This window comes from Sceloporus undulatus, chromosome 4 (genome assembly GCF_019175285.1).
Source record: "Sceloporus undulatus isolate JIND9_A2432 ecotype Alabama chromosome 4, SceUnd_v1.1, whole genome shotgun sequence".
In the NCBI taxonomy this organism is placed as follows: Eukaryota; Metazoa; Chordata; class Lepidosauria; order Squamata; family Phrynosomatidae; genus Sceloporus; species Sceloporus undulatus.
This window is the reverse complement of record NC_056525.1, coordinates 178,353,379-178,375,079: the sequence shown is the minus strand read 5'-3', so window position 1 is coordinate 178,375,079 and position 21,701 is coordinate 178,353,379. Positions and strand designations below refer to the sequence as shown.

The 21,701-nt window shown below is 39.4% G+C and overlaps 1 protein-coding gene and 1 long non-coding RNA gene across 4 annotated transcripts in view; one reads left to right on the top strand and one right to left on the bottom strand.

Annotated features, from left to right (window-relative positions):
• Window positions 1-21,701, top strand: part of NFATC1 (nuclear factor of activated T cells 1) — a 157,237-nt gene that overhangs the window by 91,986 nt on the left and 43,550 nt on the right. For all 3 annotated transcript variants that reach the window (XM_042461421.1, XM_042461420.1, XM_042461422.1), the window contains exons 7-8: window positions 15,003-15,058; window positions 16,772-16,904. In XM_042461421.1, coding sequence (XP_042317355.1) covers window positions 15,003-15,058; window positions 16,772-16,904 — 189 coding nt within the window. The remainder of the gene's footprint in view (window positions 1-15,002; window positions 15,059-16,771; window positions 16,905-21,701) is intronic.
• Window positions 11,731-21,701, bottom strand: part of LOC121927625 — a 77,668-nt gene continuing 67,697 nt past the window's right edge. Inside the window, exon 3 of the long non-coding RNA XR_006103286.1 lies at window positions 11,731-11,931. This is a non-coding gene — a long non-coding RNA (uncharacterized LOC121927625). The remainder of the gene's footprint in view (window positions 11,932-21,701) is intronic.

The window sequence follows — 21,701 nt, the reverse complement described above, 5'->3', positions numbered from 1 at the left end:
ATTCCGTTATGAGAGCAGTCTCTGGGAGCCATGTGCAATAAAGTTCATAGTTGATTTCAGTGGGTTATATATAAAGAAGTTTTTTTAAAATCCTATTTTCAAATTATCCTTAAACATATTGTTTGAAATTATTGAATTGGATCCATTGCAAATATATTTATTAATGACCAGTAGAATTCTCTGACTTTTGCATCTTGCTTTTCTATATATTTCTTTCCTCTGAAAGGATGGCTATTAATTTGATTTTGTTAATTTATTAACTGGCAAAGTTTAGAAGAGAGCCAGCATAGTATAGTGGTCTGAGTGTTGGACTGTGACTCCGGCGACCAGAGCTCAAATCCCCACTTAGTCAAATAAATCCACTGGGTGACATTTGACAAGTCACAGCCTCAGAGCTTTACTGCACAAGCCCTATTCTCATCACAATTGTGCTTATCAATAAAAACTGAATTATACCTGTTTCTATTTACCGCATCCCCACACGTCTTCACAGTTACCCGCCTACTGCCACTGCACTCTCTTCCCCACTCCCCCTAAACCCCACCTCCCTGCCCTATGCCCTACCAAGTATGCCTTCTGTTTATTTATTTTTATTTTCACTTTTTCATGCAACCTCAGAGCTCTGCTACTGCAATTTAAGGGATTTTTTTTAAAAGAAAAGAAATAGCGGGGGGTGGGAAATAAAGGTAATCAAGCTGCTTGGGAATAGTGAGTGGGAATGGGTGAGAGGAGGGGACACCAAATGACTGCCAATAATGCAACTGCCCCAGCAGCAACATTTCACACCTGGGGACCAGTGTGATTGTGAGCTCATTGACGGGTTTCCCATCAGCAAAAAGGGACACCCTAACCATGCTTGAAGGAGGCTGCAGCTATAGTGTGTAAACCACCCTGATCTAAGGAAGGCGCGGTATACAAATAAAACTTTTATTATTTATTTATTATAGGTCAGTGGTCAGTGGTGACAGCATGCGATCAATATTGTCAAAGCAGATTTTTTCTGGGCCTAATTGCGATTTAAAAGTAATGTGCAGTCTCCTCAGAAGGCAGCAATGCTAAACTCCCTCTGAACAAATCTTACCAAGAAAACCATATGATAGGTTTCCCTTAAGGTTGCCATCAGCTGGAAATGACTTGAAAGCACACAACAACAAACAACAAAATTTTGGATTGAGATGCTGCTGGAGGAACATATGTCTGGAGAATGAAATTTTTGCTGTGGTTCTAAATTTAAATTTGCTTTTCACAAAGCAGATATATTTCTATACATTGCATAGTGTCCTTTGTGTTTAATCAAGATAGCAAGGTACTGGGACAACACCACCCCATATTATATTTGTAGAGTATGAAAGATATAAATGCATCCTTCTGTAGCTTTGATAGTAAACAAAAAGCTAATCAAATTTGAGTAGCATAAAATACTTATTCCATTGCAATTTATCCGAATTATATGGCTTAATTTTTAAAGATTGACTTTTTAGAAGGCTGTTTCTCAAGAGGATTGGTTTTTTTTTAAAAAAAAAAAACTCCAAGAGCTAAACTGTAAAGACTAGAATCATCCTGAAACTGACATATCCCTCAAATACTCTTCTGGCCTTTGGATCCAAGACGTAGTCATTTCATTTTCCAGGGCTGTGTTTGAAGGCTCAGGGTTTGATGCCTGTTTTGATGAGATGAGACGTGGAGACAAGTGAGGAGACTTTTGGCTGAACTCCATTTGGTAAAAGATCTTACATTCTCTGAGATCTTTCCATTGGTCTTTCCATTGCCAGTAGCAGTCACAGTTTGAGGGGCAACCAGCCAAAAAAGGGTCAAGTTTCAGACTGGTAGTCAAGCTGTAGCTCACGTAATAAACTAAGTGGCAGAATAGCCTTTGATCACATGCCTTATCCATAATGTTGTTTTCTGTGTCTGCCTCTTCACTCCACCCATTTCACTTGTTCCAGTGTCAGTTTTTGTGTTAGCTCTTGTGCAACAGGCCTGAAAGCTTCTGCCAAAAAGAAGGGCTAGACACCTGAGAACTGTACAGTTCATAGGACAAGAGTTAATGTGAAGGTTACTTAGACCTATGTCCTGGAGTGGTATCGGTGTATAAAGAGGTCTCACGCTTTCTGGTAACAGATATCTGTAGCAGAGAGTTTCATCAGGTTATGGAATCGTTGCTTTCACACGCATACAGTAGTTGTAATGTAGCTTGTAGGAAATACTTCTCAGATTTTCCTAACTCTGCACCACAGAAAAGGTAAAGATAGAATGATGCATTCCATGAATGGAAGGAGGTATCATTATTACTGGGTCTTACTGTACTGTACTTCTGTAAGGGCTGTTGAGGTCAGTAGTTCTTTTAAATGCTTGTGTACAATTTCAAATGTTTGGTCTTAGACCAGAAGGATATTTAAAAAGAAATTTTAAAAAGGTATAGGCTGCACAGCTTCGGCAATCAGATGCAGGGATGAACACTGACGGTGCTAAATGGTTGTTTATGGGATAACACAACTGTGTAGTTTGCATAACATGAAGTAATTTGTAAATGGAGACTACTAAGCTTCCCTAAGTCTATAAATAAACTTTATATCCAAATGCCATACATTATATAATGTGTATACCTCTACTATGTCTACTAAAATAGAAAAATCTCTCTCTCTCTCTCTCTCTCTCTCTCTCTCTCTCTCTCTCACACACACACACACACACACACATATGAGACAGAGAGAGAGAAAACAAACCCTGCTGATTCATGAAAGGGGGAGATTGGTTCCAAATAAGCCTGTGTATAGTTGCAGCCTATGAGTGACTATTCAGAATTAAATCCCACAGAATATTGCTTCTATTAGATTTTTTTATTTAATCATTTTATACTATATTTTGCCCAGTATGGGATCCAAAGTGACTTGGTTAGAGAAAAGTATAGCAGTTACTCCTAAACTGCTAAAATAAATGTCATGTTTCTTTTAATATTACATTTATATTCTGGCTTTCCTATGAATTCATGACCCCTCCCTTCTTTGACAATAACAGTGAGGTAGGTTAGTCTGAGAAAGTGGAACTAAGTTCACAGTAACACAATAACTGTTGCTCAATGGGGATTCAAACCTGGGTTTCCCCAACCCTAGTTAAAAGTTCTAACCAGCATTGCACATTGAGCCCTGGACTTGGAATGACTCCTTCATATATGTGTGGTGGAGAGGAAGCATATGTACGGTGCATTCTGCACGTGCCAAATGTACGTGCTCAGCACGTACTAGGGTTAGGAAGAGGCGTCCTTTCCGGATGCCCCTAAGCCTAGTATGCACCGAGCATGTACAAAATGGCGGCACCCATTCTACATGGCTGCCGCCATTTTGACGTAGCGGACGCTTAGCGTCCGCACGTCTTGGTACCATTATGACAGCGCAAGTGCGCCAATGGCGCTTTGCGTCATCATAATGGCGCCACAAAAAGAAGCTGCTTTTTGCGGCTTCTTTTTGCTGCGCAGAGGAGTCGCACGGTTTGGCCACTGAGGTTCCTCCGTGCAGCAAATGAGGGTGCCGGCAGACTGCCCTTTTGGGTGGTCTGTAAAGCACCTACTAAACCTGGGGACTTGGGGACATTAAACCAACATTCTACTCTGCAGTATTTTCTCTGTTACATTTTATTCAAAGCCCATTAAAGCAGAGGTGGAAGGCTCAAAAGTATTTATGGACTTGACTTGTTACTGCATATACTCATGTATAAGTCTAGAAATTTTAATAAAAAAAACTGACTTAAAACCATAGTTCAACCTATCCACCAGTCATTCTTTCTTTTTTTAAAAGAGGAACCATCCCCATGTCTGAGTAGTGTGGTGAAAAACAAAAACTTAGGGACTTGGCAGATGGGTCCGTGATGCCCGTGGAAGCACCAGATTGGGCCTGTGGCAACCACATGCCACAGCCCCACTCTGGTGCTTCTTAAGCCCTTAAGGAGCAGCAAAATTCCACTCCTTTTTAAAGCGGTGAAAAGCTGTCTTTGCCATAGCGAGGGCAGCTTTTTGCCGCTTCTTTGGCACAGTGCATGTAAATGTTGCGCCAAAGACATGGCATGCTACCACCCGCTGTCTGGTCAAGCGGGCACTGTAGGGACAGAGTCGGGGCAGCAGGCATGCAGTCGCCATGCCCCCACTCTGCCCCCACACCAGCTCTTTATGCCAGTCTGTAGAGGGCCTTGGTCTATCCTGGGAGCATCTAAAAGAAGTACCAACCCTTTCTGCTCTGCCTTGGCACCTTTTCTGACCTTTTATAATGCCTAGGTGGGAAAATTCTGATGGTGGCAGGTCTTTGGCACTTCCTCTCAAAGGAGCATGGAGAGGAACCAGGCTCTGAAGTTTGAATAAGACATTTGTGTATGTTTGTCAGATCTTCTGGGTCAAAATCAGGCAATGATATCACATTAAAGTCACAAGGCTATAATCAGTGCTATCATAGGGCCCATACAGACAGGCCAAAATAAAACTGCTTTGGGTCACTTTGGAGGTATGCTGTTTAATTGACACACGCATCTTAAGAGGCCAGAAGCTGCACCATAGCTGCATTCCAGTTCTTAGGACTGGAGCATGGCTTTGGCATGGCTTTTGGCCTCTTAGGACACATGCATCATTTAAACAGCATAGAAACTCAACTGTCTCTCTGCCACAAAAAGTTCTGTAGTTTCAGGTTTTAAAGTTGAATGAACGAACGAACGAACGAAAGAAAGAAAGAAAGAAAGAAAGGTCCTTACTGAGCTGAGTCTTAAAAATGAGAATCCTTCCCTTTAAAAAATGTAAAATGTAACACAGAGACCCCAGACACAACACCCATTTTCTCAGCCTAAGAGTGGGATGTCAAAGGTTGGGAAGTATATTTGTCTCTGCCTAAAAGTTATTTACTTTTGGGAGACAAGTCAAGCTTTTCTTTTTAATTCTAACATTGAGTTTGTGTCTATGCAATCAATTATTGGCTTTGTAAAATTCAGAGTTCCTCCTGGAAGATGGTTAGAAACCATCTTATCTCCTGAGAAATGACGGTATCTGAAAACACTGTTGTCATGACTTTATGATTGGTTTCCAACGTGCATGCTGGTTCACTTAAGAACCCTACTTTTCCTTTAGGAATTAAGCATAAGACTATAGCTCATAAGGGAATGAGATCTGAAGAATTAAAAGGGGAGGCTACGATGTCAGTCATGTTAAGGCAGAGAGCCCTGAGAGGCAGCTGTCTCCTCACAAAAAAACTGCACCAAATGCTCTCCTCACCTGTACAGCTGTGGTCTGTGATGGCTAAAACCTCCAAGGGTCAGCTTAGGTGTTTTGTTTTTATTGTTGTGTGCCTTCAGTTTTTTTCCAAATTATGGTGACCCTTAGGCAAACCTTTCTCTGCAAGATTTGTTCAGCTGATTTGTTTGCCATTGCCTTATCTTATTAGGCTGAGAAAATGCGACTTATCCAAGTCACCCATTAGGTTTTCATAGCTGAATAGGGATTCAAACCCTGGTCTCCCAGGGTTTCAAACCACTGGCTTCTCACTTCAGAGATAATGTACACATACTGAGACTCAGTTGCATTTTGATCTGGAGTGGATGAACATCTATGGCTAAGTGTGCTTAGTGGCCCTCATATAGGTCCTCAGTGATATCTCCTCTGGCTTCATTCTATGACTATATATAGAAGCTAATCATAATAAAAACAGTCCCTGAAAGTACAGCAAAAAGAGGAGGAAAATGTAAAAAGTACACTTGCAGAACTATCATGGTGTATTTCATAGTAGCAGCAGTGTAAAACTAAATCAGCAGCATATCACATATCTTCACTGGTATACTTAAGTAAATGTGTTTGCAGTGCCTATTTGAAATGGGAAGAGAAAGTGCTTGACCAAGTCTCCTCAGGGGACAATGCTGAACCATATAGCACTGAAAAGTTTTTTAGGCCATTCTAAATGTATCAGCAGATTAATAAGTTGATTGGATTCTGTAGTTGTATATACATATACAGCTACTCAGTCATGACTCACTGCCACATTTCAGAGAATTTGTGAAGCTACATCTTGCACATAGGAAGCCAGGCAGTGTGGTTCTGAGATTAGGTCCTAGATTCTCTGAGTTCAAATTCCAGTTAAGTAGACTTCAACACATAACTTACTATCTGCTATTAATATGAAGGATAGTTGCCTAATACAAATTCTGCAAATGAGAAGATGAAATGAAGTTGTGACAAAGCACTGTGCAAGCTAAATACGTTAATATTAATTAACATATAATCCATAACACTTATTCATTAGAAATTTAGTGTTTTCCCCCCTTCTTAACCCCCGCTTCCAGTACTTACACCCAGGGTGGGGAACATTTGTGGCCCAATTTGTTCCAGGCAAGTCCATGGGAACTGAGAATTAGGATAAAGCTTTAGCAGAATTACTCAGATCTTATTTGTGTGTGTGCGCACACACACACACACACACCACAGGAAGAAAAATACTGAGCTTAATAACCAGCAATAATATTTCCACTTCATGGAAATAACCAAAGTGGTGAGGTTTACAAAAAAGCCTTCTTTGCTTTAGCTGCTGCTGTGTTAGAACAAGTCCACAATGCCTTTTTTATGTGGAAATCTTTGCAATGGGTGTGGTGGGGAAGCCGTTTCTGTGACTCACACTGCAGGGAATTCCCTAATGGATTTAGAATATTTTTACTTTCTGACTTCTGCAGTTTCCTTTTTAACTCTGCAGAGAATGGTTGATACAGAGTGAATTACAAAGACCCATTCAGTGCTGAGCCATTTCATTTCAGAAACCTACTTATATTTTTAGCAATTCAAAACCAGCCTATATAGTCATGAATGAGGTAGGTGTGCAGAATTGCCTGCCACTGTTATCAATCTCCAGATGTCAGGTTTTCTGACAGAACCTCTTTGCCTTCATGTAAAAAAACAGAGGCTGAAGTATCTGAAGGATGACTGACTTACCTCTTTCCTTCTGTGGAAACATCTCCGTCCCACAACAAGGAAAAGTTACTGTGAGCTTTTGTTATTCCTTTTGCTCATTAACAGTTTTTTACCCCTTGGCATTCATCTACAGTGTCGATTCTACACGTTCCCTTGATGTGCAACCAAATTCATGTTTTTTGTTTTGTTTTTTGTAGCAATACTGTTCTCCACAACAACATATGAGTGTGTATTTGAAGGAGTTAATTGTGGTTGCTTCTGGTTTCTTGCCAACATGAAAACAGACATAGAAATGCTTGAGAAAAAACAAGTCCCATTAACCCCTTCACATATATTGGGGGTGGAATGTATGTACATACACACGAGCTAGGCTTGAGCCCATGAAGCGAACATTTGAACTGATCCCTTCATCTGCATTGTTTTCTACAGTGCATTTTATTGAAATCCCATGAAAGTAGAAGTGGAAGCCTCACATTATATTTGTGGACTTGACTTGTTTTGGGATTTCCCTCTGCTCCTCCTTCAGCTGTATAAACAGGAAAGCTCTACTGCTGTTCAGTGAGTCTGTTTCCCTTTGGTAGGAAAAGTACATAGTGATTGCCTTCACTAGTGTCAGCAGTGAATACCTATTCCCATGATAGATATTATTTTAGAACTGATTCTCCTGTCCAGAATTCTACATTAGTTTGAGCACCAAGGGGCAAACAAGAAGCAGTGTGCTATTTTAAGAGATTTATTTTATCAACATGCTTTCTTGAACTAATGGTTTAGAGGTGTGTGTGTGTTGAAGTCATTATTTCAACCTTTGGATAGAATCTTAATCTAAAAAAAAATCAGCACTCACTTCATTGACAACTGAGTAGGCATCCCCCCCCCACCCAAATATTCAGGAGATAGGTGATGGGGAGAAATAAAGTGGGGAGTATTTTGTTTGTTTTTTATCATTTTACATACAGAAAACAAAAACAACAATGCAATCTATTAGAAGAGAATCGTTTTTGTTGAGTTAAACTTTAAAGGGAATGCCTGAAATGTGACTGTTTCAGCTTTATGTTATGTCTGTAATTTGAATTATTTGCATTTTGGAAAGGTATAAATTGCTCTGGTGTACTTTTGTTGGATTCTAGCCAGGCAGGGAGTTGCCTTCAGCTGTGAGTCAGCCAGGCTGCTGCAGATGTGGCAGCCTTACAATGGAAACTTTTGTGGTGTATCACTCCTCACTCCTCCGGCACATTCTGACTGGAGACGGCATCTTGCATACTTGGGTAGGATATTTGGCAAATGCTTTACTGACATAAGACCTTTTTCTTCAGTGTAAGCAAGTCTTTTAAGAATTTTGAGACCCCCTCCTTAAAAAATTATCCCAACCATTCCTATCTTTTTAAAGCAAAAATTAGCTGATCCATATAAACCTACAAAACATGTTTACTGTAGGAGGTTGACGTAGTGGTCTAAGGTTTCTCTCCTGGAATAGATCCCAGCCCGTGGGTGTAGAGATTTCCCTCTTGGTTCACCAGACGTAACATGAGGAATTGTCTGCTTTTTCTTTTTCTTTTCTTTCTTTCTCTTTTCCCTTTTTGTCTCTGCTTCATAACAATTTCTCCTGCTTATGTTTTTGTTAAGTGAAATGTCACTAACTCTTACTGAGTCATCTGTTCCCTTCTCCTTTTCTGTAGTGCAAAAAAAAAAAAAAAAAAAAGAGGTCTGGACATTCTCAAGAGAATTTCATTCCAGAGCAATACTATCTCTTGATACTTTATAGATAATCAAGCTGTTAATAAAGGCACTATGTTCAGATCTGTTTTTAAAAGAATAATTTATAATATGTCACCTGAAAGCCTTTTGTGAGATTATACACATATACAGTTATCCTAAAAACTAGAAAAGCAAAAACAAAATACCAGCATTGTAAAAGTTAATTGAAAAATTAGATGGCTTTGAAATAATTTTTTTTTGGCAGGAACTGGAAAACAGAATCCCAGTTCAAGTTATTCATCTTTCAGAATGGATTAAACATGCAATCAGCCTGAAGTTCTGGTAATTCATTTACAAATGTGAAAGGAATATAAACTCTTACCAGTTTGTCATCTTTAAGTGACATATTTTCCTTCTGCCATATTGGAATAGAATAAAAGTCAATGTAGCTCTCCTCTCATTTAAAAAAAAAATAACAACTCTGGGATAAAAGTTAAGTTGAGAGATAATGTTAGTCTAAGATTATTCAGTTTAGCCATGGGTAGGTAAAAATTTTACACCGAGATCTTGACAGTTTAAATCCAGCATTAAAGTAGGTATGTGAGCAAGAATAAGACATTGAATTCCAAGTGCAAAGAGAAATTAGGAGAAATTGCAACATTTATTTTGTATTTGAGATAAACATTACAAGTCAGAGTTAGGCACATTTGAGAGAGATTGGCATGCTGAGGTTAATCCCAACTAAAGTAGATCTCATTCAGTCAATTGTTGAATGGTAATACATAGGTAAAATGTTAAGGATTCGTGGGTGTACTCTGTTTAGGAGTAAAATAGGATTTAGGCCAGGGAAAAATAAAGAATTCTAACTTTACAATGTGTTTAATGATATCTAAATTGCAAGTCAACATCTAGAAAAGATGGAGGATCATAATGGAAAGCTTATTGCGCTTTCCTTTAAGGTTTGACATATGCCATCATTGGCCTAATTTCAATTAGACTAAAGTTCAGCTGTTCACCCAACCTTTGCAAACTCACTGATCACTGTGTGGGTTGGAATGTGAGCATTATTTTGATTATGTTATTTTTGACTGTGTTAAATCATTTGTGTTTTCTTTATGTGGATTATAAGATTTTTTATTGACTGTTCCCTCAGTGAACTGACACCTTTGGACATGGGGCAGGGATAGAAGGATTTTAATTAATAAATGTATTATTTAAAAAGACAGGTTCAGTGTTGAGTGTAAACTAATATCATGTAAAAACTGTTGATATAGCTACATTTAGACTTCAATCCAGTATCCTGGTAGTAGGTATCCAATAGGTATCCCTCTCCCCTACAGCCAAGCCATCCAAAACCAGCTCTAGAAGATTCTGCAATTTTCTGGATCAGATTTAGAGGGGACCTAGTGGGTGGGGAAGTTGCAAGGGGAGAGAGGCACCTACCCCACTTTATTTCCTTATTTATTTATAGCATTTGTTTAACATCTCTCAGCCCACCAGGAAACCTAAGGGGGTGTACAGTGAATAAAAACATTTTAAATGGTAAATATATGACAAAAACACATTTCAGAAATAATTCTAAAATCATAGACCATTTACGTATACTGCCTTTCCCCCAAACTCTCAGGGAATCAGAAGAACTTAGAAGAATGTTTTTTTTTTTAATGATCCAGCTAAGAACAACACACACACATATGAGAGCCAGTGTGTTGTAGTGGTTTGAGCGTTGGACTATGACTGGAGACCAAGATTCAGATCCCAGCTCAGCCATGTAAACCCACTGAGGACCTTATCACACTAGTGAAATTCCACTCAGAAACAGGATTTAAAGTAGATTTAAATTAGAAAAAAAACTGCAAATGCAGGAAGTTTGTCATACAACAGTCCTGCAAACGTGAAATAACTTGAAAATAAAGCGAATGTAAAAGGGTAACAAATGTAAAAGGGTCAAAAAGTACTTTTGGGAAGTTCCTGAAAGTAAAAAGCTTCCATTTTTGTCCCTTTTATATTCGCTTTATTTTCGTGATATTTCACATTTGTAGGCACATCATGTGAAAAACATCCCACATTTGTGGGGGTTTTCTAATTTAAATCTACTTTAAATCCTATTTCTAAGTGGGATTTCGTTAGTGTGATAAGGTCTTGGGTGACCTTGGGCAAGTCACAGTCTTTCAGTCTCAGAGGTTGGCGATGGCCATCCCCCTCTGAAGAAACTTGCTGTTGCATTAAAAGCAATTTAAGAAAATATTGATAAAAACTATAATACCCACCTTTTAAAAGTGCCTTCCTCAGCAGCCAGTCAGCTGCCTCAAAAAATAGGTCAGTGCTATGCAGAAGGATGACAAGGGGTGCATCTTCACTGTGGACATAATGTTGTTTGACACAACTTTAAGTGCTTTAGTGCCATTCTATGAATCCTGGGATCTATAGTTTTACAACCTCTTCAGCCTTCTCTGCCAAAGTGTGCTGGTGCTTCAGAAAACTACAAACCCCATGATTCTGTAGGATGATGGAGCCATGATAGTTAAAGTCATACCAAATTGCATTATTTCTACTGTCTAAATGCATTCAAGAAGTGGGCTAGCCCAGCATTTGGAATTCAGTTCATCTACTCTATAGCTCTACTATATGGTACTTCTACTGACAGAAGTAGTTTCATCAAAAGAATGGCAGCATCATGAGTCCTTAAACACTAAACAGCCAGTGCTTGGTACGAATTGCACTATACTGTTATAGTACTATATTCCACTTTAACTGCCACGGCAACATCCTATGAAATCCTGGCATTTGCAGTTTAGAGAGAGGCATTTAGAATTCTCAACCAAAGAGTTCTTGGGTCTCACTAAACTGCAAAACCCAGAATCCAAGAGGATGTGGCATGGAAGTTATAGTGGAATATATAGTGATAAGGTGGTGTGACATTGCACTATTATAGCAGTATGATTCCACGTTAAGTACCATGGTTCCATCTCATGTAATCCTGGGATTTGCAATTTAGAAAGATACAGAATATATTCTTTCAATCTCAGAGTGAGAAATACCTGTGGTTGCTTTTGAAGGTTAGGCAATATGATTAAAATCCTAACTAGCTTTCAATAGCTATTGCTAGTCAAGGTGGGAATTCTTTTACAGTAAAAAGGAGCCACTGCGATTTGTGTCTTCTGTTGCCCACACTGGTGAGATGAGGAATGATGTAGGAGAACTCAGTAGCCACTTCACACCACCACAGCATCTCCCTTTCTTGAAGTGGTTAAAGCTGGCATGAGCAGGAGTTGTGTCATCGACTCTTCCCACATGGCTTTGAACACCTGAAAACAGTAGAACAGTGCAAAATGTGCATATCAAGGTCTCTAAGGTAATAGGATGACCCCTCATTTTAGACTGTGTTCCACCTGATCTGTTCTTTAAAGGGGGGGGTTAGGTTTTATCTGCACTGCAGAAATAATGCAGTTTGATAATTGCTAACTATTATGACTCAATGTTAAGGAATTCTGGGATTTGTAATTTGTTGTGGCAGAAGGTTACATATCTCACAAAACTACAAATCCCAGAAATCCATAGCACCGAACCTATTAAAGTAGTGTCAAGCTACAATTAAAGTCGTGTCAAACTGCATTATTTCTGCAGTCCAGATCAAACCCGAGTTTCTTTTAAAAACAGACACAGTTTGTCAAGAGTGTCACTCCACTATGCATATCAAAGTAGCATAGCCTCATCTTGCCTTCCATATCTGCAGTCTTAAGGTGAAGATAAGTGAAGGTGTAGTCAGGTCATGGTTTCTGAAGAGTATCAATCTGCATTTTTATAACCAAAATGCAATTTAAGATAAGGCCCCTGCAGATGGTCAGTAGTCCAGGTAAATATCAGGCTATGTTGTTACTTGACTGCATGTTCCACAGCAATGGTTCCTGATCCCATAACCAGTCATGCCAAACTGCCAGTTTGCAGTTTGAGAGTACTCTTGGACTCGTCCCTGCAGTTGTCATCTCAAGTAGATGCGACGGCCAGGAATGCTTGGTACCAACTTCAGTTGATATGCCAACTGCAGCCCTACCTGGACCAAAAGGACCTTGAAGCAGTGGTACATGCACTGGTAATCTCTGGTTTAGATTTCTGTAATGCACTCTACATGGGCCTACCTTGTACCAAGTTTGGAAGCTTCAGTTGGTTCAAAATGTGGCAACCAGATTGGTCACCAGTTCTTCCAGGTATGACCACATAACATCTGTTTTAAAATCACTTCATTGGCTGCCAATTAGCTTCTGGGTGCAGTACAAGGTGTTGGTTATTACCTTTAAAGCCCTACATGGCTTAGCCCTGAGTTACCTGCAGGTATGCCTCTCCCTACACAATCTGCCCCGCACTCTCAGAACTGGGAAGAATTTGTTAGAACAACAAATGTCTAGATTAACAACAACTTCCCAAAGAACCTTCACTGTAGCTGTTCCTAAATTGTGGAATGGTCTTCTGGAGGAGATCCGTTTCATTGCGTCCTTGGAGGCATTTAAGAAGGCAGTTAACATGGATCTCTTCCAGTGAGCTTATCCACCTGACCTAGTGTAAGAGATATCACTCCAGGTTCTTGATTATTGTATGATTCAATTGTTCTTGTAGTGATGATAATGCAAGTTTTAACATAATTATTACTGCATTGTATTTTATTTATATGTTTTGCATGCATTTTATGGCTGTAATCCACCTGGGAGAGGTGGGAAATAATAATAATAATAATAATAATAATAATAATAATAATTATTATTATTATTATTATTATTATTATTATTACTATTACTATTACTATTATTATTGATGCTGAGGGTTCATCCATCTTCTTTGTCCTGGTTGAAGTATAGCTAACTCTGGTGTGTGGCAGGATTCTTTCCTCTCTCACCATGCAACACATCATTAATGGGAATCATCAGACTTCCCAGAAGGACAAAAGGGAAGGAGAAGATGGAAACAGATGAGGGGAAATTAACTCCTGCCTGTTTCAGTACTTCCCAGGAAAAAAATTCCCAGCCTTGGATTCGAAAATTCACAGTTCTTGCTGGAAATTCATGGGGAAGTATGTCACTAGGATGTTGAAAATAATAAGAACAGAACAGGAACAATACCTATAAATCCTGAGTCCCTTTAGCAGTCTGGATGAGCCCTTAGTTCCACAAATGATGTTCCTTTGCAATGTGATTGTGTTCTGGGTGGTGGTGGTATCCTTTTAGATACTTGTTCTAAATCTCTATGCTAAAATAAAGCTGTTAGAAAGGAGACACAAGACTTTTTTCCCTCCTTTTTATCATAAATCAGATAGCTCTAGATTGGTAGTTTTTATCCTGGAAATAAAAGTAAACAAAAGGCAAAGTCTGTTCTCTGGTGTCCTTGAAAAGAGGTTTTACATGCAAATGCTGATGTGGTGTGAGGTTGCAAATAAAGATCATTTGTATTTGTACATCTCAGTGCTATAGCAAATAAACAAATGAGAGGTCAACAGGTTCTCTTTGTTTGCTATAAAACTAGGTTTCCCTGCCATAAAACCAATGAACCTTAAATAATCCCCAAATAGTGGGGATCAAATGATCAGCAGATGGTGGGGATGATCAGTAGTCCCCAAACACTGTCAAGACAAAATGTGTGTATGTCATTACATAGGCACCTGCAGGTCTCACAGACATGTAGGGAACTAACTAGTCTGCAAGACTTCTGACTGTTGAAGCAAGGCCAATGGATGTGTCTAGTCAATGTTTTTTTCCAAGATTCTAGCCACTGAACTCTTTCCACTCTCCTTCTGAATGGAAATTTATTTTTCTTGTAGCTCGCATTATGTATTTAGTAGATTCAACTTGGAAGGCATAACTACTGTAGAGAAAGGAAAGCTCAAAATGTGTGAAAGAAATTGAGCTCTTTTCTAATTCATATCTATGTTATAAATTGAATGTTTGTTTGTCTTCTGTACGAATCCACATGTTTGATTTCAGAATCACCAAACGCGATGTGATATCTACTAGAACAAAAACAAAGCCCAAAGTAAGGTTTTGAATTTTTTTCCTACCAGCTACCTTGTGTACCTCCTGGACAAACATTTTGGACATCTGTGTTTTTTGGTCTAGAATGCATATTTATGAACTTACTTTAACCACACTTGATATTTAGACATAACTTGACATCACAAACAGTTTGTTACAAGTTTTGAATCTTTTTTCACTGAGCTGGGTTTTGGTCAATTCTGCATGGCACTTAGTACAAAGCAAATTTAAGATTTGTAGGTGTTACCAGTCAAACATTTGTTTCCTTTCAGTCTCAAACATTCCCATTACTGGCACCTGTGAAGGAATTAATGAAGGAGTAGAACTGGACATCATCTTTTCATGTTCTTGTCTTTTAGATGGTCATCATGTGTGGGAAATGGAAGCCAAAACTGACAGAGAGTTATGTAAGCCAGTAAGTATTCCGGCTTTGAGAATGATCAGTATTTTCCTACAGGGGCACTGATAATATGCATTTTCAGCATTCACTTACTGAAATATTAAATGATGAATATATCTGAGGGGGGGATCAGACACCCTCTCTTTCAGGTCAGCTGATATTCCTCCTAAACAGTTTTTTTCACAGAAGTGGTTCTGTCTCACAGTCAGTGGTGTCCAGTGGCTTCCATGTCAGGGACATGACCTGAGTTTTCTTCCAAAATTTAAAGAAACTATCCAAGATGCTGAAACGTATACCCATTTTGAATAGCTCCTTTAAAGTTCAGAAGAAGATCCAGAGTAGATTTTCCACACACACCAACATGGAAGCCATTCTCTCCTCCTGTCCTGAGTAAACCTTAATATAAAGCATTACTCTAAGTAGAACCATCCTCAGATGCTTTTAGCAGAGGAAATTATCACACTGGCTATTTTCTCCTGATCTGGGCATGGGCTGAGACCATATATAAGCAGATGTTATCGCATAGCTCCATGCCCAGATCGGAGGCATCCCATACCTGATTGGGACTTCTCCCATACTTAGCAAAAAACAGTACATTGCAAAGAAGTCCTGATCCAGTATGGGATGTCTCTGATTGCAATAACATCCATTTATACATGGTCTCAGCCTATGCCCAAATTGGGGGGGGGGGGGAGGAGCTGTACAATAATCTCCAGAGAAGTCCTTATGGGGGCTGATGAAGGGATTGGTGGAAGTGAACTGGTAGATCACTTCTAAAGCCCTGTTGACTAGGGCCAGATAAGCATTGGATTAACCTGCCCTCCCCTTTTCATTACTACCTTTTTGTTTTGTTTGTTTTTACTTTTCTTTGGCTAGTTCCACTGGGAGGGAAGATGTCTGTATCTATATCTATACTAGAAGATGCATAATACCCCAGGGGCATTATAGGGAAACAGTGAGATCTTGCATCCAATAGATGCAAGGCGGCCACAAGAACAGAATATTTCAAGGCCTACTATTGTCTGCTAAAGGATGATATGTTGTTGTTGTGTATTTTCAAGTTATTTCAATTTATGACAATCTTAAGGTGAATCTATTATTACTTTATTGCTTTGAATTTTAAAAAAAATCATGTTATACTTTTAAAAATTTAATGGCATTTAATGTGAGAGCCAGTGTGTCATAGTGGTTTGAATGCTGGCCTCTGGAGACCATGATTTGATTCCCATCTTATTATTATTATTATTATTATTATTATTAACCTTTATTTATGAAGCGCTGTAAATTTACACAGCGCTGTACATGCATCTCTTCTATGAAACCCACAGGGAGACCTTGGGCAAGTCACATTCTCTCAACCTCAGAGGAAGGTAAAGGCAAACTGCCTCTGAACAAATCTTGCCAAGAAAACCCCATGACAGGTTCACCTTAGGGTCGCCATAAGTCAGAAATGACTTGAAGGCACATAACAACAACAAATGTGTGATTTTTGCTGAATAGTGTTTTAATTGTTTTTATTATCAAGTCTTTTTTTAAAACTAATCTTGTGTTTAGCCTTTGTAAACCACCTTGAGTAAATAAAATGAACACATATATGGGGGGTGGCGGGGGTGGCAAGATTTTTTCAGAGTAGCATAGCCATTGCCTTCCTGTATATTTTATTATATAGTAATTGTTTCAGTATATTTTACTCCACCTTTAATTTTATTTTGCACATTTCCTTATTAGACTTCATTGGTGATTGAGATCCCACCATTTCGCAATCAGAGAATTACCAGTCCTGTACAAGTTAATTTCTATGTCTGCAATGGAAAGAGAAAGAGAAGCCAGTACCAGCTTTTCACCTATCTTCCTGCTAATGGTAATTTACCTGTGGTTATGACCCACCAGAAATAAATGTTGCATGTATCATTTGTGGTGGTTGGGGGGGGGGGGGGGCAGTTCAAGATGAAGAAATTCATTATAATAATGCAACAGGACTCCTGACCAATTTAGACTTTAAACAAATGCTCTTGGGTTACATTTTTGAAGCAACACAGGGAGAAATGTCTTGTTCTACCCCCCCCTTCAAAAAAACCTGTTGTTTCTTTGATAGGTAGGTTGAGGGACACATGGCATTTCTTACTCCCCAGTGTTTAACACAATTTGAAGTTTCCAAGACTTCAAATCTTGGAAAACTCCTTGAATAATTCCAAACCATAAAGTAGGTATGGAAAACCTGTCACCCTCCTGTTGTTGACCTGCTGTGCCCATAACCTCTGGCCATTGAACATGCTGCCTGGGGCTGGTAGATGTCATAGAATCTTAGAATCATAGAGTTTGAAGAGACCACAGGGGCCATCGAGACCAACCCCCTGCCATGCATGAACTCACAATCAAAGCATCCACATCAGAATCCAACAAGATCTGACAGAGAGCACCCCCACCCTGCTTTTTCCAAAAGGAAGGAAGAGCTTAAATACATTTGGCACCTTTAAAATCTCCAGAGAAATAATGCCCAAGATGTTGAAGCAAGGCAGTCCTGGTTAATGCTTTTGCCATGTATTTGTCATACATATAATTATCTGAGTACAAGCACACTTCTGTTAACAAAATTTCTGACACGTTAGCTCATTTTTACAGTATTTTTAATGTCTCTCCAGCCCCCCTTTCCTCCTTTTTCTGTGTCAAGCTGCAAGGTGGTTTTTTTTAGCAGCAGTGGCATCAGGTGAAGGAGGACTGAGGGAACACAGACTTCTAGTGTTGGGTTGCAGCAGCACATCTGCAATAAACATTGCAATAAACCTTGAGCTGAACCTACGGTGGATGTGCATGCCTTCCTATAGCAGACAAGATAAACAGCTATTGCCTCTGGACTCCCTTACTGAGCATGCATGGACAACAAGAAAGGAAATCATGAGAGAAGTAGGGCTTGGTGAAAGAAAGAAAGAAAAATCATCACTGGATGCAACTGGAAGAAATATTCAGAAGTTCTCTAGAAGGTTCAAAGTGATCTTTAATTCTACAAGTTTTCTGTGACATGGTTGTTTCATTTCACATGCATTTCTATTTTTGAATGGAAAGTTTGCTGAAACATGTTGAAATTGATTTCTTTTTTGTAGTGCAGGAACCTATTCCTATCCTTTCCATGTTATGTCTGCTTCTGGTACCAAATTGTCTGTTAAAAAATTAATTTCAGGAATGCATCTGTTTCATTAACTGAGTTATACCTGTATAGTGGAATTAAGGCCTGCCTTGCATGTAGTAGAATAAGAGCCTTCTGTGTGGTAGAAGAAACATCATCTTGACCGATCAGTGATTCTGGTTCAGCCCGCTACTCTCTCAGTAGGAGCCCTGGTGGCACATTAGTTACTGGTACTGTAGCCATTCACAGCCACAAGGTTGTGAGTTAGATCCCAGGGACTCCAGGGTCCACTCAGCCTTGCATCCTTCTGTGAGTCACTAAAATGAATACCCAGCTTGTTGGGGGCAATTAGCTTACACATTGTAAACTGCTTAGGGAGTGTTTAAGTGCACTGATAGAAATGTATTTGCTATTGCTTAATATCAGGTCTCATGCACCAGCAGCAAGTGGCCTCCTGAGGAAATATGGCTCTTGACCAAGAAAAGATTCCCCACTCCTTGTTTAAATTAAGAGCTATCCTGGTTTTTTTAAACCAAGAAAACATTTTGCTTTATCAATCGATCAACACATTTAATAAGATTTTAGTAGGAAAGAAGGCAAGTTGGCTGAAGCCAAATAAAGCAAAATTTGAAATATCCTCAAAACTACATCACACGCCATGTTTAATTTCCTATCATTCTCCTTCAGATGGCATCCTAGTTGTACTTATAATACCAAAAGAAGAATTCTACTGTAGATTTTCTTGTCCAAGGGGCATAGACTACTAACATGGCATTCTACTATAAATATGATTCAGAATCAGAATGCTATAATCCTTACCTACTCTTGCCCCTGCCCCTGATTTCTGAGAGAATGATATTCCCACACAAGTCATCGTGGCTGCTCCAGGGGAAGTGGCTTGAGGGTTATAGCCAAAATATACTCAACGAAAAGAGAATACAAAAATAGCAACCTTAATCATAAGCAGCAGTGCCCTGCTAACTGTGGGGTGCGTTTGTGATTGTTGAACTGCACCCAACTACTTTTTGGTATGTGTGTATTTCTGTGAAAGTTGTAAATCACAAAGGAAAGGGGTTTAACTTTAGCTGATGTAGGCAGCAAATTCCTAACAACCTATTTAAACCATGCTGAGAGCTAGTGTGGATTTCCTGGCATGGTGAGCCATCAGCTTGTAGGGCTCATACCCCAACTCAGCCATAGGCCATTGGTACTCTAGGGCAAGTCTCCACTACACAGCAAAATTTTTCCATCAGATTAACAACAACAATAAGCAGTCTGACTAATAAACACTGTGCCAAGAGGACGGGGGACCCTTAGTTAAATGTATGTGATTCAGAGATCTCATTTATGCTTCAATAGTGGGCTGTTAGTTAGTTGGTTTTTTCCTAGTACAACATCTTCCTTTTATTCTAGATACCTGGAAGAGGGATTGGAGAAAATGGAAGAGAGGTCTTTCTACACCATCTGCCCATAAAATATATGCCATTTCACCCTGTAGCCCTGTAGCTCGTGGTGTTGACATAGTATAAATCAATTGGGATATAGTGTCAGGTCTCAGTCTCTGTGTCTGTCTGTTGGTTGCTTCCTAATGGCAACTGTGGTTTAAACTGGTAGTCTGTGACCTTTAATTCTTCGGGTGTTTTTGGAACTGAAATCCCAGAAGACCCAGCCAGCATAATCAATTGTCAGGGATTCTAGGAGTACAGAACATATAGAAGAACAAAGGTAGAAACCTACTGGTCCGAGAAAGGACTGTGTGGTAAAAAAAAAGATAAATGTGTTTGATGAATGTTGAACTAATTGGTTTGATGACTCTATATTTTTTAAGTCTGATTGTGCAGTGATTTCCCCCCCCCAACTAACAGTAAAGGCCTCTCTTTCAATGTCATTCTACTGTTATTCCCGCAAAGTGAACCTTGTAAAGTCAGTACCTGGTTCCTAGAGCTGAATGAAGGGATGAACAACAGGGAATAGTGGGCTCCCCTACTACTCAAAATTCTTAATCCATGATGTTACCATTATTGTGTGAGGGACCAGTAAACAGCCATTTGCTACCCATCACCTTGATGAGATTAAACTACTGTGTAAATAATGAGAATGTGAATAATAAAGAAGTAATCTTAGATCATTCACTCTTAGGATTTCACCAATGTGCATCTAATTTGGTTCCTAATTTTGTAGTACCTCCAGTAACTAACATCTGCTTTAAAATTTAACTTTAAAGCCAAGTGAAACCGCTCATTCTCTTTTAAAACCTATGCCAGTGGTATGAGTGACAACTAGCATGCTGCCAAATATATATTTTTTCCAGATAACAATACCTTTTTCTTTTTTCAGCTCAATTGCTTGTAATCTCTTCTGGCAGTGTTCCTTTTTATTAAGTGGTGGAGGTCTATTTCTTCCATTTGAGATTCTGATCTTGTGCCAGTGTTACACCAGTCACTAATTTCCTACCTGCGGCACCTCCATGATGATTTCATGTTATAAAACATTCATAACAGAAAACAAGACAACTGACTCGAGACAAGGGAAGTTTTATTTAAAAAAAAATCTGTTGAAAAAATAAATTTGCCTACTGGAGGGAAAAAAACTCTAAGTTAGCCAAAGCAGGCAAGCCTATCAACAAAAGAGAAAGCTGCCAATATGAAAGTTGCAACTGGGCTGCAGTCCACAAAGTACTTAAAAATGAATCTTGTGGTCCTTTCCCCCCTTGTATCTAAGTAGCATCAGCCATCCTTGGGCAGGCAGCCAGGGAAAGAATCTGATCTTCCTTGTTCATATTTACCTTTCTCTGTATGATCACAGCTGTACACAGTGCTGAGAGTGTGTAGAGGGGCAGGCCTATTTATATGTTTAGAATGAAATAATAGTCGTATTTGTGTGTTCAGGGAGGATTAACCTGAGCAAGTGAGGAAAATTTAGCACTGTCCTCCTTTGTTGTCACTTTCTCCACATGGAAAATGAAAAAGTGAGAAACGGAAAGCCTCCAACATGAATGGGGACTCTTCACATGATCTTAAACCCTCAATTATCTGCATGGGCAGACTGTACAGTAAGAAAAGGCTCTCTTCTTCAGACTGTCACTTTCCATATGAAGATAGCCACAGTGGAGTTGGGGGACACACAAATTAATAAGATCCTGAATGCCTGGAGAAAGTTGCCTGGTATCTTGTATTGTGCTGTTTATATAGAAAGACAGCAGGGAAGGAGGACCTCAAGTCTGTGGGAGTCTGGAGGAAGCCTGGCCCCTTTTTCTGAAACAGCACTCCCTAGAGATGATACCTGCAGATGCCACAAGCAAATGGGAAAGCCCTAGGGAAGGCAAATGGCACAGAACAAAATCCTGCCATCTCCAACCTGCCCTATGTATCCTTCTAATTGGGAAAGAGAGGGAAGGGCTTGAGGCAGCCCTGTCCCCTTGACGTCTTCCATCCTGCTGGCCTGGTCCCACAGGTGGTGGTGATCTTTCCACCTTGTTACCACCTTACAATTTCCCTCTACAGTAGGTTGTGTAAACTGTTGTAGTAAAGTGAG